General features: G+C 53.9%; 3 protein-coding genes and 3 non-coding genes across 6 annotated transcripts; 3 read left to right on the top strand and 3 right to left on the bottom strand.

Annotated features, from left to right (window-relative positions):
• Positions 1-27: 27 nt before the first annotated feature.
• BDY24DRAFT_t2 lies at positions 28-109 on the top strand. Its single transcript has one exon. It is a non-coding gene; the product is annotated as a tRNA-Glu (tRNA).
• A 1912-nt stretch (positions 110-2021) lies between these two features.
• Positions 2022-2106, top strand: BDY24DRAFT_t3. Its single transcript has one exon. It is a non-coding gene; the product is annotated as a tRNA-Glu (tRNA).
• Positions 2107-3966: 1860 nt separating this feature from the next.
• Positions 3967-6910, bottom strand: PTC6 (type 2C protein phosphatase PTC6). Its single transcript, XM_076635970.1, has 11 exons — positions 6611-6910; positions 6372-6452; positions 6158-6298; positions 5783-6041; positions 5579-5688; positions 5451-5477; positions 5253-5356; positions 4826-5151; positions 4642-4712; positions 4482-4512; positions 3967-4361 (listed from the first exon to the last, which is right to left on the bottom strand). The coding sequence occupies exons 1-11, from the start codon at positions 6723-6725 to the stop codon at positions 4103-4105; spliced, it is 1524 nt and encodes a 507-aa protein (XP_076501363.1). The 5' UTR covers positions 6726-6910; the 3' UTR covers positions 3967-4102.
• Positions 6911-8568: 1658 nt separating this feature from the next.
• On the top strand, positions 8569-8653 carry BDY24DRAFT_t4. The gene has a single exon. It is a non-coding gene; the product is annotated as a tRNA-Glu (tRNA).
• A 200-nt stretch (positions 8654-8853) lies between these two features.
• On the bottom strand, positions 8854-12863 carry BDY24DRAFT_12577 (MDR family MFS transporter). Its single transcript, XM_076635963.1, has 15 exons — positions 12372-12863; positions 11945-12008; positions 11754-11851; positions 11593-11661; positions 11459-11509; positions 11319-11379; positions 11118-11251; positions 10870-11033; positions 10629-10735; positions 10470-10545; positions 10224-10346; positions 9968-10136; positions 9816-9883; positions 9653-9721; positions 8854-9517 (listed from the first exon to the last, which is right to left on the bottom strand). Exons 1-15 carry the CDS (start codon positions 12702-12704, stop codon positions 8962-8964), a joined length of 2142 nt encoding a protein of 713 aa, XP_076501362.1. The 5' UTR covers positions 12705-12863; the 3' UTR covers positions 8854-8961.
• Positions 12864-13353: 490 nt separating this feature from the next.
• Positions 13354-14820, bottom strand: TPT1 (tRNA 2'-phosphotransferase). The gene is made up of 4 exons (XM_076638420.1): positions 14537-14820; positions 14082-14397; positions 13714-13872; positions 13354-13577 (listed from the first exon to the last, which is right to left on the bottom strand). The coding sequence occupies exons 1-4, from the start codon at positions 14795-14797 to the stop codon at positions 13369-13371; spliced, it is 945 nt and encodes a 314-aa protein (XP_076501361.1). The 5' UTR covers positions 14798-14820; the 3' UTR covers positions 13354-13368.
• Positions 14821-14854: the final 34 nt, after the last annotated feature.

Genomic DNA, 14854 nt, shown 5'->3' with positions numbered 1-14854 from the left:
GACGACAGTTCATCAAAGAACAAACATTCCTTAATTGTCTAACGGCTATGATACCTCTTTTTCACTAAGAAAATCAGAGGAGACCCGGGTTCGACTCCCGGTTAGGGAACAAACCTTTTTGCCCTTCACGCCCTTACTCCTTACCTAACACCCTTACAAGCACGGAGGGAAGCAGTAAGGAAGAGACTGAGACTAGGGGGGATGGAGTCCTCGCTCTTTTTGCACGATTCGTCGTCCATAGTAGCTGCCAGGAAAAGTCTTAACGGATGCAAACGGTTCTCCGATCGTAGCGCAGGGCAAGCCTGCGTCCCCACACCTGATCTTCGTTTTATAAGTTTTTGTCAATATCCAGTCTAAACTAAAGTGGATAGTTTGGGCTATGGGGGAGTTTTTGAAGCGTGAAAATCGCTTTCCAACAAAGTCATGCGTCGTCCTGGCTCTCTCGCAGCTCGTCGTCGCCTCTGGCGACTCCTCCCTGCTCGTTCGCGGAGAGCATAGGGTAGAAAGACTCATCCGAAGTCGACTTGATCTTCTAATCAAGACTCCAGCCTCAAAGGAGGGATAGAAACGGCGAGAAACGACGATGGAGAGCGAGACGCGTCGGGACTCTGTTTCTGAGCGACACAGAAATTCTCCGACTCTGGAAACAGGACAATAAACTCTCGAGAAAATCTGATCCTAGAATCCGAAGAAAGAAATCCATTATTCTGAACAGAGAGTGTGCTAGACGCGTGGACACCCTAACCGGACGTTTTGCTCCTTCAGATCGTCTTTGAGTTCAGTTTTTGAGCTAGCGCTTTCGGACTTCTCAAGGAGCTACCTCTATATGTTTTGTAAACGCTGTAGAGAAATGGGACCTAGGGAAAGTCTTTGCGAGATCTACGAGAGGTTTCCTTTTGACAAGTGAGCTCTCGCGCTTAAAAAGGCCCGACAGCTGAACCGGACGAGCAATTCACGACCGACTTTGGAAGCTCACGACAACGGGAGAAGAGTTTTAGAGGACAGGGAGCAAGGAGATGAGTCTGATTGGGATCGTGGAGAGGCAGGGAGCGTCCTCAAACCCGTTGGGAGACCAAGAGCGAGGAGGCCGTTTGGGGCGAAGGCACTGGCTAATCAACTGCCTAGGAAGAAGGCCAGACGGGCGTTGGGGACGATCTTTGGTTGAAATATAGTTTCAACGACCTTTGAGATGGCTGGGATATCATATCTCGACCGTCGCTCTATTGAAAGACGAGGATTTGAGCTTCAGAGGAGGAAAGAGCTCAAAGGAGGGTCTGCATCCGTACTTTCCGCTTGCTTGCAAACCTGCAGTTTCACTCTGATTGTATTTTTGGGTACCTGGCCAGAAGCGGAAAACCTGATTCTGTGCCCGGAGTTGCTCCCGAGATACCATCAGCAAATTTGAGTCAAAGATCGCTTGCAGCCTGCTTCTTTTGGGGACCGAAGCCGGTCGCGCGCAAGTCTTCCCTAGACGAAGTTCTTCAAATCTTCACCAAATTCGAGTTTTGAAAGTTGTCGTTGTAGGTAATAACAGCGTCTAATCACTTGACTGACTTCAATATCGAAAAATTGCATCGTCGTGGGTCAAAACAAGAACGTCCGGTTACGGGGGTCATCCGGCTAGGGGGTTCACGCGTCTATTCAAAGTGGGGAATTCGGGAGATTAACTAGCAAAAGGGCAGGTTCATATACCCTCCACCTCCACCTAAAGGTGGTAAAGGTGTGGGGATTCGTTCGCAATGAGCCCCTCTTAACGGCGAAGGAAAGAAGGGAGGCGGAAGAAGGGAGACACTTGAGGTCCCGTTCCAAAGGGGAAGAGTATTGGTTCCGAGAGCTTGAGGGAGGGAAGGAGGGAGGGGAACGAGGACAAGAAGCTGTAGGAGAGGTGTTCAATTCGCTCAACTTTGCTGGGGGAGGAGAGAACGAAGGGAGGGAGGCGAGGCGAGCTCGAGAAAGCAGGGCCAGACGAACCTGTCTGTGGTTTGGAACATGATCACTACAGTTGGACCATTGTCATCAAGTCCTTGTTTGTCCATCGGCTAAGATGTTCGCCTCTCATTAACACTGTGAACGCGAAGGAGCGGGGTTCGACTCCCCGACAGGGAACAATTCTTTTGCCGCTCTCGCCTATGCTTTTGCTGACCACGCCTTCCAGCTCTTCGCATTCCTACTCGTGAGCCAGACGATGTGCTGGGCAAGGGACTCGATCTTTTGAGCAAACGTGAAACGAGGCAGACGTGTCAACAACCGATCTGCTCCCCTTGCTCTTCTCAGTCCAAGCAGCTACCCTCTCTCCGAGATCACCCCCCTTCCGAAATCACCGAGGGAGGGAAGCGTCTTCCCCCTTTCCTCCGTCTACGTGGAAGTTGAAGAAGTTTGAGAAGGCCGAGTTGATGATCACAACGCGTCTTCTCTTCTTCTGCCTCTTCCCTCTTTCCTCTTCTTTGCGATCGTAACGCCAAAGGCCACGCAGCCGTATCTCCACCGGCGCGGGTTCTTAGGCCGCTGAAGCAAGAAGAGGATAGAGTGCTCATTCTGTACGGGAAAGTCCTGTCGGCGCGTCCTGGACTTTGTCTTCATCGCCTCTTCTTCCCGTAAGCCTGCGTACGCTTCTATAGAGATCTACGTCCCCCTTACAAGCTTGCCTTTTTTTTTAAGCTCGTTCTACCACAACACACTTCCCCTCTTTCAACTCCTAAAGACAGTCTGAGGTTGCGTTGTGTGAGGATTGAGCGTAGGGAAAGGTCTCGAGAGTTCAGGAGGGATCAGCAGATGGTTCGTGGGACTATCAGGTGCTTGCGAGAAGAGAAGGAGGTGTGAATCCAAAGGTGTGTCAAGATAGAGGTCAAGGGAAAGGAGGCAGAAGGCCTCCTTTTATAGGAAACGAGAGGGTTCGGGCTCGGGCATCGAAACCCAGAGCTCGGGCAGTAACCAGTAACTAGAAACGTGTAGAAAGCAATAGAACGAGCTAGAAGGAAGAGAGAGAAGTGGAGGTAGAGAAAGGAGGCCGAGCAAGGCTCGGTCGAGTTGAGAGAGAGACGCGACGCGTCGAGCGACCGGGCTCAGCTTCTTAAGGAACGCCTGAGAGAACACGAGATAAAGAGAGAAGAGTAAATATAGTGAAAGGTAAGTATAGGGAAGAGGTAGAGAGCTAGTAAGGGGAAGGGAAGGAGCAAGGGTCATTCCCTGACACGTTGCGACTCACCTCCTCCCTTGCTCTTGATTGTCTCTTGAAGCTACCAAGCAGGCAGGGAGTATCGGGATAATCAGGGCGTTCAGTCATAGACTCTCATGCAACAAGTAGATCCTACTTGAAGCTCGGACTGGAGGACGGTGCAGTGGGGGAGAAAAGGGACGCGTCCTGATGTTGACGAAACGAAACAAAGACGAGGACTCGCTGATTCTGCCCTTCGTACTCCAACCAGCCCAAGCCCAAAAGTGTGCAGCCGAGATGACTCTCGAAACCCTCCATTGATCTCAAAAAAGATCGAGATCTCTGGAGAGAAAAAGCAATAGACAGAGCGAACCGAAAAAAAAAAAAACCCTCGCCGCGTCGTCGTCGCCGTCGCTTTCCCCCCCTCTTCCGCTCCCTCCTTTTTCCTTCTTTCCTTTCTCCCATTCCATTGAACGTAGGAACGTGAAGATCTCAGCTCAAACCCCATGATCAAAACTCCACCATGATCTCCTTCCTGCTCGCAAAAACAAGTCCTGCTCGACTCGACCTCAGCGGAACCCCCCGTTCTTCGTGACGCCTCTCGTCCTTTCCTCCCTTTCCTCCTATCGTCTACGTACGATTGAGATCCACCCTTTGACGCTCCAGATGCCTTTGGAGCCAGCAGGTTTCCCCGTCAGCCAAGATGAGAGAGGAAGGGCGGCAAGGCGTCGTTCGACCGACACAGAGCTCAACGTCGACGCGTCGCGACTTGGAGAGCAAGCTTCAAGCGACGCAAAAGGCCTTCCTCTCCCATTTCCCGTCCTCAGCAGTAAACCAGCACAGCCCATCGACAGTACATATATATATACCCCTCTTGTCTTATCTCTTCCCCAAAGCATCATCCCCCACCAAATCCCAAACCCAGATCAAACCCTCTCTCCTCCTCTCTCACCCTCCCCCCCCTCTCCTATCCCTCCCCATCGCATCCTCCACCTCCTTCCTCCTCCAATCCCTCCTCTCCCTCGTCTGATCCACCCCTCCGATCTTCCCCCACCCAGCCAGAGGAACGACCATGACCGAGCAGTTGTCCTCCGACCCGGCGTCGGACGCAAAGTTGACGACGGTGCGAGCGGCGAGGGCAGGGGTGGCGGAGGTTCGGCAGAGGTCGATGATCTCTTGGTCGGAGATGGTGGCGGAGATTCCGTCGCTGAGGGGGGAGTGGGGGAGGGTGGGAGGGAGGGAGGGAAGGAGGGAGAGGAGGGAGGGAGGAAGGAGGAGGGAGTCAGAAGAGGAAAGAGGACGAAGGGATGGGAGGGAGAGGACGTACGTGACGAAGATGAGGAAAGCGTGAGCGGTACCTGAAAAGGAGGAGAATCAAAGAGCGGAAACGAGGGAAAGAGCATGAGCAACGTCGAAACGACGACGCGTCGAAATCAAGAGTTTCGAAAAAAGCCAAAGAGGAAAGAAAGCGGAAGAGAGACACTCACCATCAATCACCCTACTCGTCACCTGAGGTTCACTCGTCACTCCCGTTGGTTTCCATCTCCCGTCACCCATGCTGCAAAAAAAAGCGAAACGAAACGAAACGAACAAAACACGCGTCGAAAGGAAGTCAGCCCCCTTCTCCCTCCTTCAACCCAAACCCAAGCTCAAACCACCCCAGCAACTAACCTCCTAGTATTCTCCACCGCGCCCATCCACCTACTCTCTCCAAACGCATCCACCACGCTTCCTCCAGCTCCCATCCCGAACCTCCTCAACCTCGCCGCCTCCACCCTCGCCTCCGCATGATGCTTCTCCGTCAGCGGGATCGCGCTCCCGTCGATCGTCTGACAGAGAAGGATCCGGGTGTCGCCGCAGTGGGCGATGGTGATGGAGAGGCGACGAGCTTGGAAGAACGGGGCGGACGGGAAGTCGAGCGAGTGGAGGAAGGCGAGCGAGGCGGTCGAGCCGCAGCGTTCCGAGAGGGGGAGGGTTTCGAGGATGGTGCGGTCGGCCTGGGTGGGAGGAGCATGAGGGGTGGGGTTAGAGAGGGAGGGAAAGGGAGGAGAGGAGAGGAGAAGGGACGACGCGTCGAACGAAAAACGGAGACACTCACCTTGAGGAAAGCGATGGTTGCCCGCTCAGCGAGCGTCATCAACGGGGGTGGTTGACGGGAGTTGGACGACGACGGTTGAGCGTTCAGACGAGAGGAGAGCATGCCTGTTGCCGAATCGGAATCCATAAAAAAACGAGGAAGAGGTGAGTCGAGTTTCGAAGGAAGGGAAAACGCGTCTGAGGGAAGACGAAGACGAACCTCCTTTGAACCTCCGAAAGTAACCACCTGAGGCACGTTGAGTTGCGAACGAAGAGAGCGAGGAGAAGAGTTAGTGGGAGGAGAGGAGAGGAGAGGTTGAGAAAGGAAAGGGAAGGGTTCAGACGTACCGAGTCCCTGCATGTACTTGACGACGTCGGCTGCTTCCTCGAGTTTCGCCTCCTCGATCGTCTCTGCCAGATTGTCCTTCAACCAAGTTGATACTTCTACTCCTCCGTGCCTAAACGATCGTCCAAACGAACGACAACGAACGACAACGAACGAGCATCAGCTCCCACTCTCTCTCGTTCCCTCCCTCGTTCGCCTCGACTCACCCATCAAAGATCCCAAACGTCGCCACCTCCCCTGCCGTCCCCGCCTGAATCTCCCAACCCCTGGCCATCTCCCTCTTCTCTCCAAACTTCCTCGGCCTCGTCCCCGACTCTGTCGCCGACCTCAACGAGGCCTGAAGTTCCAACGGAGGCAGCTGGAGGGCGACCGCGAGGACGGCATCTTCCTGGTAGGAACGTTGGCCCCGGGTTTGGTAGACGCCGATCAGTTTAGAGGCCGAGAGGGGGTAGCGGAGGTTGAGGCCTGCGTGGTGATATTAAAGATAAAGGGGAAGGAGAAGTTAGGGAGGAAGAGATGGAGAGGGCTGGAAGGAGGAGGAGGAGGAGGAGGAGAGTTGAGCTCGAAGACGAGAGACGGACCGGTGGGAGATTCTCCTCGGACGTAAGTCGTCAAGGAGCGTCGAAGTTTCGGCGTAAAAGATGCTGCTGAATGTAAAGGAGTGATAGTAGAGAAGGAGCGTCGAGGTAGCGTCGATGCTGATGGTGGGAAGGAGAGTCGTCCTGTCGTCGAAGAGGAAGGAAGAAGGAGGTCAGCTCGACTCCTCCCAGAGCAACGAGGTTGAAGGAAACGTACGAGGTGGTGGTGGTTTGATCTTGCAAGTCTTGTTAGAAGAAGACGACGATGGTGGTGGTGTAATTCTAGAGCAACTCGAAGCTGAATGAAACGAGAAGAAGAGAAGGAACGTCGGTCTGTCTGTCAGCTTCGACCCTTTCTTTCTTTCTCTCGGTTCTCCTCCTCCTTCGACCTCCTCCTCCCCCAACTCCTCCGATCCCTTCAAAAGCCCTGACTCGAGAACGTCCCTAGGCACTCACCTTCCCCTCCTCCTCCCAGCAACGAACCCCGAACCCTAACGGGCAGCACCGTCCCAGCCTTCTCCTCCGCGAACGAAACGCATCGCCAGCACGACACCGACGTTGAAGCTCTCATTTTTTGTGCCGAGAGAGAGAGCGCGCAAGTATAAAGAGCGAGAGTGGTAGAGGCGGGAGGGTTTCTAGGAGGAGAGGGAGAGCATCGTCAAAGGAGGGAGGTTGTTGAGCGTTTGGGGAGGGTCAGGTCCATCGATTCGAAAGGAAGGCAGAGAAACAAAGGAGGGATTCGGGGGAGCTTCCGGCGGGCGGCTCGAGACGCAGAAAGAAGAAAAGAATCATTGAAGAAGGTGTTCGTTAAAAAAAGAGAGAGAGCGAAAGGGTGTACTACTACGTATGGAAATGTGAAAAAAAGGAGAGTCGTAAAAGGAAGGAAGGTCGTCAAAATGAAAACGAGGAAAAAAACAAAGAGAAGACGCGTCGAAACCTGGATCAAACACCAATCCAACCTCTCCACCCACCCGCAACAACAACAGCTCCCTCCTTCTCCCCGCCTCCGTTGTTGAGCACCTCCGCCGCTCGCTGATCCTCCCTCGTGAAATCGAAATCGGCAAGGAGGTTGTTGGACGAGAAGGATCTCAAGAGGACTTCGTCGTGCTCGAGGGATTGGAACGAGGCTGGGTGGAGATGGGAGGAAAATTAGAAAGGGAAGAAGGAGAAAAGGAGAAAGTTAGATTGAATCAAAAGATGAGATGAAAGGCAAGACGGAACTCACCATCCTCCTCGTCGTCGGCTCGAACCTCTCCAACCTCAACTCTCGCACGACCCTCCTTCTCCTTCTCCTCCTCAGCTTGATCCCATCCAAACGTCGTCTCCAACATAGGACTCTCCCCTCCCTCCCTGGCCCCAACGACTTCTTGAAACGTCGTCCTCCCCTGTTCCTGTTCCTGTTCCTCGTCCTCCTCCTCCTCCTCCTCTAGCTCGCTTTCGTCCTCCCTCTCGCTCTCCTCCTCTCCAGCTCCAACCCATCCCCACCCTCTCGCATCTCCAGATCCATCGACGAAGAAGCCTCCCATTCCAAACGCATCCACCACCGAGCCGAGCGTGGCTCGTCTCTTCCTCACGACGTCGAGCTTGTTGATCGTGTCGATTTCTGGGAAGAAGGAAGACGAAGACGAAGGAGGAGGGAAGAACGAAGCGAGTGGAGTGGAGGGGTAGGAGGAGTAGGAGTGGTGGTGGTGGTGCTGGTGCTGAGGGTGGGTTGGGTGGGAAGAGGAGTAGGAGGAGGAGGAGGAAGGTGGGAGGGAGAGGGAGAGAGTCGGCTGTTGCTGTTGCTGCTGCTGCTGGTCCATCCTGTTTTGAATTCGAGTGGATGTAGAGAGGGGATTACGCTTCGAGGTCACTGAGAGGAAGGAAAGTAGAGAAACAGAAGAGAAGATGATGGGTGGTGGGAAAACAAAACGAAACAGTAGAGCAAGGCCAGACCCGTCTTCCCCAACTCAATCCTCGCTTCCCCACCAAAAAGATCAGGCCAGCCACTGACATCTCCCTCACTCGGGGTCGCGTGCCTGATTAATTTTTCTTCTTCTTCTTCTTCTTTTCCGGCTTCCACACGAAACAAGGCGAGGGGATCGAGTCAGCCCCGTCGGTTGGGAAGGGGAATTGTTCCTGGGCAAAAAGGGGGGAGGAGGGAGGAGGGAGGAGGGGAAGGTTGGTTGGATGGGAGAGAGCGAGAGAGGATCGAAACCTTCGTTCAGAGGTCCCGTTCCGAGAGATTAAGACGAAGGGGGAGGAAGCGGAAGGACGGGCGTTGATGGGTACGAGAGGGAGGCGAGAGAAAGCGAGTTTGCTGGAGGAGGGAGAGAACGAAGGGAGGGAGACGAGGCGAACTCGAGAAAGCAAGGCCAGCGAGCCTGTTTGTGGTTTTGGAACATACTCATTAAAGTTGGCTCGTTGTCATCAAGTCCTTGTTTGTCCATCGGCTAAGATGTTCGCCTCTCATTAACACTGTGAACGCGAAGGAGCGGGGTTCGACTCCCCGACAGGGAACAATTCTTTTGCCTGCCTTCGAGGCAGCGTCTGTTTTGGCCCGCCTTCCTTTTGTTTAGTCTAGCTTCTCGCACTGCTGTTCGAAGACGTCTGTTCTGGCTTTTCACGAACCCTGACCGTTTTGTAGTCTAGATCAGCGGGTTTCAATCGCGTCGTATCTACCTCGCTCTCCCGATCTCTTTCTTTCCTCCCTTCGACGTGATGGTTTTACGAAGAGATGATATAAAGGGATCGATACAATGCTAGATACGATTAGGAAATCAACAGTCTATGAGTTGGGAAACAGTCTATCCAAAGGAACGAAAAACCTACAACGAAACCTCCGCCATCAAGCTCAACTCCTCCCCCCCTTCTTCTCCTTCTCCATCGACTCCGTCACCCTCTCCCCTAGATCCTCCCCTTCCGGAACTACCGCAGGATGCTTCTCCTCCCTCCCTTCCTCGAGATACATCGGCGTCGAAGGAGTCCCGGGAGTCTCCTTCCCGTGTCGTTTCCGTTCCTTCTCGGACAGAGCCCATTCTTTCGCTTTGGTCTTCTGGTCGGCGTCGTCTTCGCGGCTGAGAGAATCTGTACGTGCGTGAGAGAGAGAGGAGAAAGGGGATGGGAAAGGGCGCGTGCGTCGAACGAACGAGAAAAGAAAGAGGCTCCAACTCACGAGCTTTGACAAAGAACGCGGTGAAGAAGAAACTGAGTCCAGCGCACGGGATGCAGAAGTACCAAACGTGCTGGACTCCCTTGACGTAGGCTTGGAGGGCGAGCGTTCGTTGTTCGGAGGTGAGGGTGGAGAGCGTTGGGATGAGGGTGGGTTCGGAGGTGATGGAGGAGATGACCTCGGCGGGGAGGGAGAGAGCGAGGAGACCGTTTCTGTGTGAGGCGAGAGAAAGAAGAGAAGAGTGAGTCTTTTGAGAGGCGGGAGGGGAGAAGCGTGAGGAGAGGAGAGGAGAGGAGAGGAGAGGAGAGGAGAGGAGAGGAGAGGAGAGGAGAGGAAGGACGACGAACCTGACGGTGTTCTGAAGGAGGGAGCTACCGATTGCGAGAGCTACGGTTCCACCGAGAAGACGAACAAAGCTGAAAGGAACAAAGGGGGATAGTCAGTAAGAGTAAGATGAAGGAGAAGGAACGAGGGCGAGGAGTGAGAAGAAAGAAGCCGAGTGCGACTCACTTTCTCGTCGAGGTCACGACGGCCATTTGAGATCGAGGTACTGCAGCCTGAACGGCAACAAGCCCGGTCTAGAGAAAAGCACGTCAAACGAAGAGAACGTAGGTAGGTCAGCCAGTGTGGAGACTGTCGAAGAAGAGCGCGTCGAGACTCACCTGAAACGTTGAGCCAGCTCCGACTCCCGCCAGAACTTGGTATCCCACGATCTGTCCCAACGACGAGTGCTCGTCCAACGAGCAGAGAAGACCCAGTCCGACGGTCCAAGCAGCAAAACCTGCGAGCAGATTCCATCGGTACTCTCCCGTCGCTGAAACGAGGTATCCGCTGTGAGGAATCGAGACCGAAGATGACGAGTAGACAGTCAGGTTTTCTGCTCAAGAAGATAATCTACTCGAGGGAATGGATACGTACGAGAAGAACGAGAAGAAGGTTTGAGGGATGATGAGAGAGAGGAGTAGGACTGCTGATCGGAGAGCTGAGACGTTGAGGACGACTTGGAGGTACTGAGGGATGTAGTAGAGTTGGCAGTAGAAGCTGGAAGAAGGAGGACGTTGATAGATGTGTCAGCGAAGAAGTAGAGGGCGAGATGGAAGACAAGAAGGGAAGAGGGAGAGAGAGGCGAAGGGACGCTGTGACGAGACGGGGGTCGAAACTCACATGCAGCCCGAAAGGAACGTGGAGATCATGACCCCAGCGACAGTCATGTTGTGAAAGATCGACATGGGAATGATGGCTGCAGAGAAAAGACAGGAAGAGGGGAGAGAAGTCAGAAGGCGAGTGAGTTGAGACGCGAACAAAAATAGAGTCAAAGCTCACGAAGGCGGACTTTCATCTCGACGAAGATGAACAATCCGATCGAAAAGAAACCGATGATGAGCGGTACAAGGACGGAAGCGGATGCCCATGGATGTTGAATTCCTCCCCTATCGGGTTAAAGCATAAAGAAGGACGCGTGGAGTCAGTTTCGTTCGCAACCTGGACGCGTCCCCGAGACACCTTGAAGGACGGCTCGAGACTCGGAGCCGCAGAAGAGAACGGAAAGAGCTGTGGAACGTACCAAGATATGGGAATGAGCAGCGAGATCGTCCCTCCTAGCGTGATGATCGAGCCCCAGTAATCAACCTGCTTGAGCTTCGACTTGTAGGATCCGCTGACTTGCTTGAGAGGGAGCAGGAAGTACACGACGAGCGCCGAAGCAAAAGTAAGAGGTAGGTTGATCCACTGGTACAAAGGAGGAAGAGCAGCGAGTTAGCCAGAAAAAGTACGAGAAGAGGGGAAGGAAGAGGAGAAGACGACGCGACTCACGAAGCACCACCGCCATGTAAGCTTCTCCGTGAACACTCCTCCCAGGAGAGGACCCAAAGAGTTACTGAGAGCTACCACACCTCCCGTGATGCCCTGGTACTTCCCTCGATCCTTCAACGAGACGACGTCCGACACTGAAAGGAAGAAGACGAAGGGTCAGGAAGGGCTGGAGCAGAATCTCAAGCAGTTCAGCAGACTCACCGATAATCATTACCGAAGTTAAGATTCCTCCTCCTCCGATACCAGCAAGAGCTCGGAAGATCTGGAAAAAAAGGAGCGAAAGAGGCACGAGGTCAGCACGTCGAACGAATCCAGAAGAGCAGCGACGGCTTCAGACGAACGATGAGTTGGATCATGGACTGAGCGAGAGCACAAGCGAGAGATCCGAGGAACTGAAGAACGAAGAAACAGCGAAGAGTTCAGCGTCCGGACAGCGGGAAGAGAGAAATGATGCGCGTCGAAAAGGAAAACAAACAAAGATGGCGAGCGCAATCATCAGCATGTACTTCCTTCCGAAGATGTCAGAGAACCGACCGTAGAGAGGCTGTTCAAGGTGAAGAAGAGGTTCGATCAGTCCTTCGGAAGAACAAGAAGGACGAGGCGTGAGGAAAGAGAGAGAGGATGAACGAGACGAACCTGGAAAGCTGTGCTGGTTAGTAGGTATGCGTTCGCAACCCATATCGAGGTCGACGAAGACTGAAAGACTACTCCAATCTGAGGAAGAGCCGTCGAGACTGGGAAAGGAAAGAAAAAAAAGGAAAGAAGGAGAGGAAGATGAGTCGGCGGGTGAGCTCGTCGGTCAGCGTGAGACCGTAGAGAAAACGAACCGATAGTTTGATCGATCAGGCAGCAGAACAGCGATAGAGATAGTCCTGAGTATATTATGATGACCTGTTTCGGTCGCACGAGAACGGACAAAGCAGAAGGAAGAGGTCAGTTCTTCTCGAGAATGACCGCGAGAGCAGATCGGTCGAAAGCTATCTTGAGCGGCAAGGACCAACGACTGCCGCTGCTTCGAATTTTTCCTCCCTCGTCGATTGTACCGAAGGAGTGAGGAACCCTTCGGACGTCGTCGACCATTCGACGCGTCTATAGAGTTTGCCTGCTAGGAGGCATCGGTCGGCGCCAACGCCAATCGAAACCAAACGAAAAGCTCACAGGCGTCCTCCCTCCGTCCTTCTCTCCGAACGCTCTCTCCTCCCCTCCTTCCGCATGCCAGAAAGCTCACGACCGAAAGAGAAACAAGATACTCACCTGCTTGACCGGTAGCAGATTTGTCTGATCCTGAAGAACGATCTCCTTCCTCTTCTTCTTGACCTTTTTCCCCGACTCGACTTCGACCTCGACTTCCTCCTCGGAATCGAGGTGGTCATGCGACGAAGGAGTAGGCGAGGAGGAAGGACCTTGCGGTAGAGTGGTTGTGGCAGAGGTAGGGGAGGATATCGTATTCGAACGAGCGGCCGATTGAGGGAGGACAGGGTGTTGAGGTGAGGTTGAAGTCGAGGAGGGAGGAGGAGGGAAAGCTCGAGAGGACGTCGAGGTGGATTCCATTTCTGCCGTCAAAGGTGATGGTGCAGCGACGGCCATGGTTCTGTAGAATGTAGAGAGGGAAGGTAGAGGTGGTCAGGTGGTGGTTAAGGGGTCAAAGAAAGAACTGGCAGAGTTTTGAGGGTCGGTGAAGGCCGTCGTGGACTGGAGACGAGATCCGAGGGAAGCTCGAGGTCGGCCGATCCGGATTCGTGGAAAGATTTGCAGCCTCCGTTGAGGGTTAGAGCTCTCGACTTTCTATACGGAGTAGTGCGAAGGAATGCGTGAGAATCAGCGTCTGAAGAAGGTTTCTGGAGGACAGGGACGGTGCAGAAAGGGTGAAGAGAGAGGAGATAAGAAGGGCCGCCAGCTCGACGCGTTGTCTATTTCAGCTCGGAACTTGGGAAGAGTCCGAACGCGTCCAGAGTTGCAGGGTAGATGACACGTCGTTACCAATCTGTAATCGAAGTCAGCGAATGGTGCTCACCTCGGTGCAACAGCAACATCGGGCGAGATCGACGTTCGAACGAGGAGTTCGACGAAGTCGACAGAACGTCGTAACGACTCTGTATATGTAGTAGAAGCGTCAGCGGCCATCGAAGATAGCCGTCCTCGCTTTGAGAAGGCGACAATGAACTTGCGAAGTACAAAGAAGATCAAACCACTCGAGCTCGATTCTGACCTTTCCTCCTCGCGTCTCCTGCCTCAGCTGAGCTCAAACCATTCAATCGATCTTCAGCTCACCAAGATTCACCTCCAACTCCTTATCTTCCACACCATCTCCCTCGTCCCCTCTCTTCCAAACGACCCTTCCAGTCTTCCTCTCGACGAGCCGCAAGAAGAACGCGCGTTCGATCCTCCCTGGCGAAGAAGCGTTGGGATCTCCTGGAGAGAGGAGGACATCGTTGGTGGAAAGGAAGAGGGGAACGTTGTCTGTGTGTGAAAATTCGAGGTAGAACGAAGGTCGGGTTGAGGCAGAGGGATAGGAAAGAGGAAAGAAGAGGAGGAGAGAGCGGGAGTGAGCGAAACGCGAGGAGAAGAGGAGAGAAGGGAGCGCTGATGGACGCACGTTCGAGCAAGAGTGGTACATCGAGGTAGAGGAGATAATGCGAGGTCGCTCTGATCCCTGAGGTGACTTTGTCTTCCGGTTTGGTCGAAGTCTGGGCGGGAGGAGTGGAGAGGGCGAGGTGGATGTGTTGACGGGTCATCTTGGAGAGACCGGTGGCGTCTGGTTGATCGATTAAAGCCAGAATATGAATGATAACGATGAAAGACAGGGGAAGGTATCAGTAGAGGCTCAGAGAATGATGAGCAAGAGAGGCCAGACGCGTCGTCGCTTGGTCCGTTAAGCCCTTTCCCCTCTCTCCGACTCCCTTCTCCCCCTCCCCACATCAACCCAAAATCCCCCTAAGCCCATCAAGCAGCGAGATGACTCACAAATCTCCTTCCAAACCCCCAACCCCGTCGTCCCATGAACCGCCTCCCCAGCCTCCTCGACGCTCTCCACCCTCCTCATCCCATCCTCGATCCCTTCCAGCTCGATCGAATGGCCCTGGTTCGCTCGGATGTACCATTCTCCCTTCTCTATCGGTGTCGATGTCGAGGCTTCGGTCGCAGAGGAAGAGGAGGAGGAGGGCTGAGAGGGGGAGGGAGAAGGTCGAAGAGCAAGAGCCAGCCTCCCCTTCTTGTCCTTCTCCACCATCTCCTTCAGCGATTCCAGGTTCAGGTAAGGAATGAGAGCGGGATGATCGAGCTATATGAGCACCCGAGACGAGTCACAACGAAGCAGACGCGAAGCGAAAATCAGCTCTAGCTCAACCTCTCTCTCTCTCGAGCTCACCCAACCCCTTCCTTCCTTTCCCTGCCTCCCTCTTGCTTTCTCCTAAACTCACCAGCTCCTCCACCTTCACCCACCCTTCCCCGTCTACATTCAAGCCAGCTTTATCGGCTGCATGCCTGAGGAAGTAAGTCACCGTCTTGGAGATCCTAGCTTCGAGAGGTTCGTTCGGGTTGCCTCGAAGTTTGGACGAGCGAGTTTGGGGCTGAGGTGGTTTCTGGGGTCCTTTTACTTTGGGAGGTTTGGGAGCTTTGATTTTAGAAGCGGAGGAAGGTTCTGGTGCGAGAAGAGCGGACGCGGGAGGAGGGGAAGACATGGTTGGTGAAGGGTGGGAGGAGGGAAGAAAAGGAAGGAGGAAAGTTGAGCTTGACGT

Source organism: Mrakia frigida (genome assembly GCF_051309035.1).
Source record: "Mrakia frigida strain ATCC 22029 unplaced genomic scaffold BDY24scaffold_1, whole genome shotgun sequence".
Lineage (NCBI taxonomy): Eukaryota > Fungi > Basidiomycota > Tremellomycetes > Cystofilobasidiales > Mrakiaceae > Mrakia > Mrakia frigida.
The sequence above is the reverse complement of the archived record's forward strand: the minus strand, read 5'-3'. Positions and strand labels throughout refer to the sequence as shown.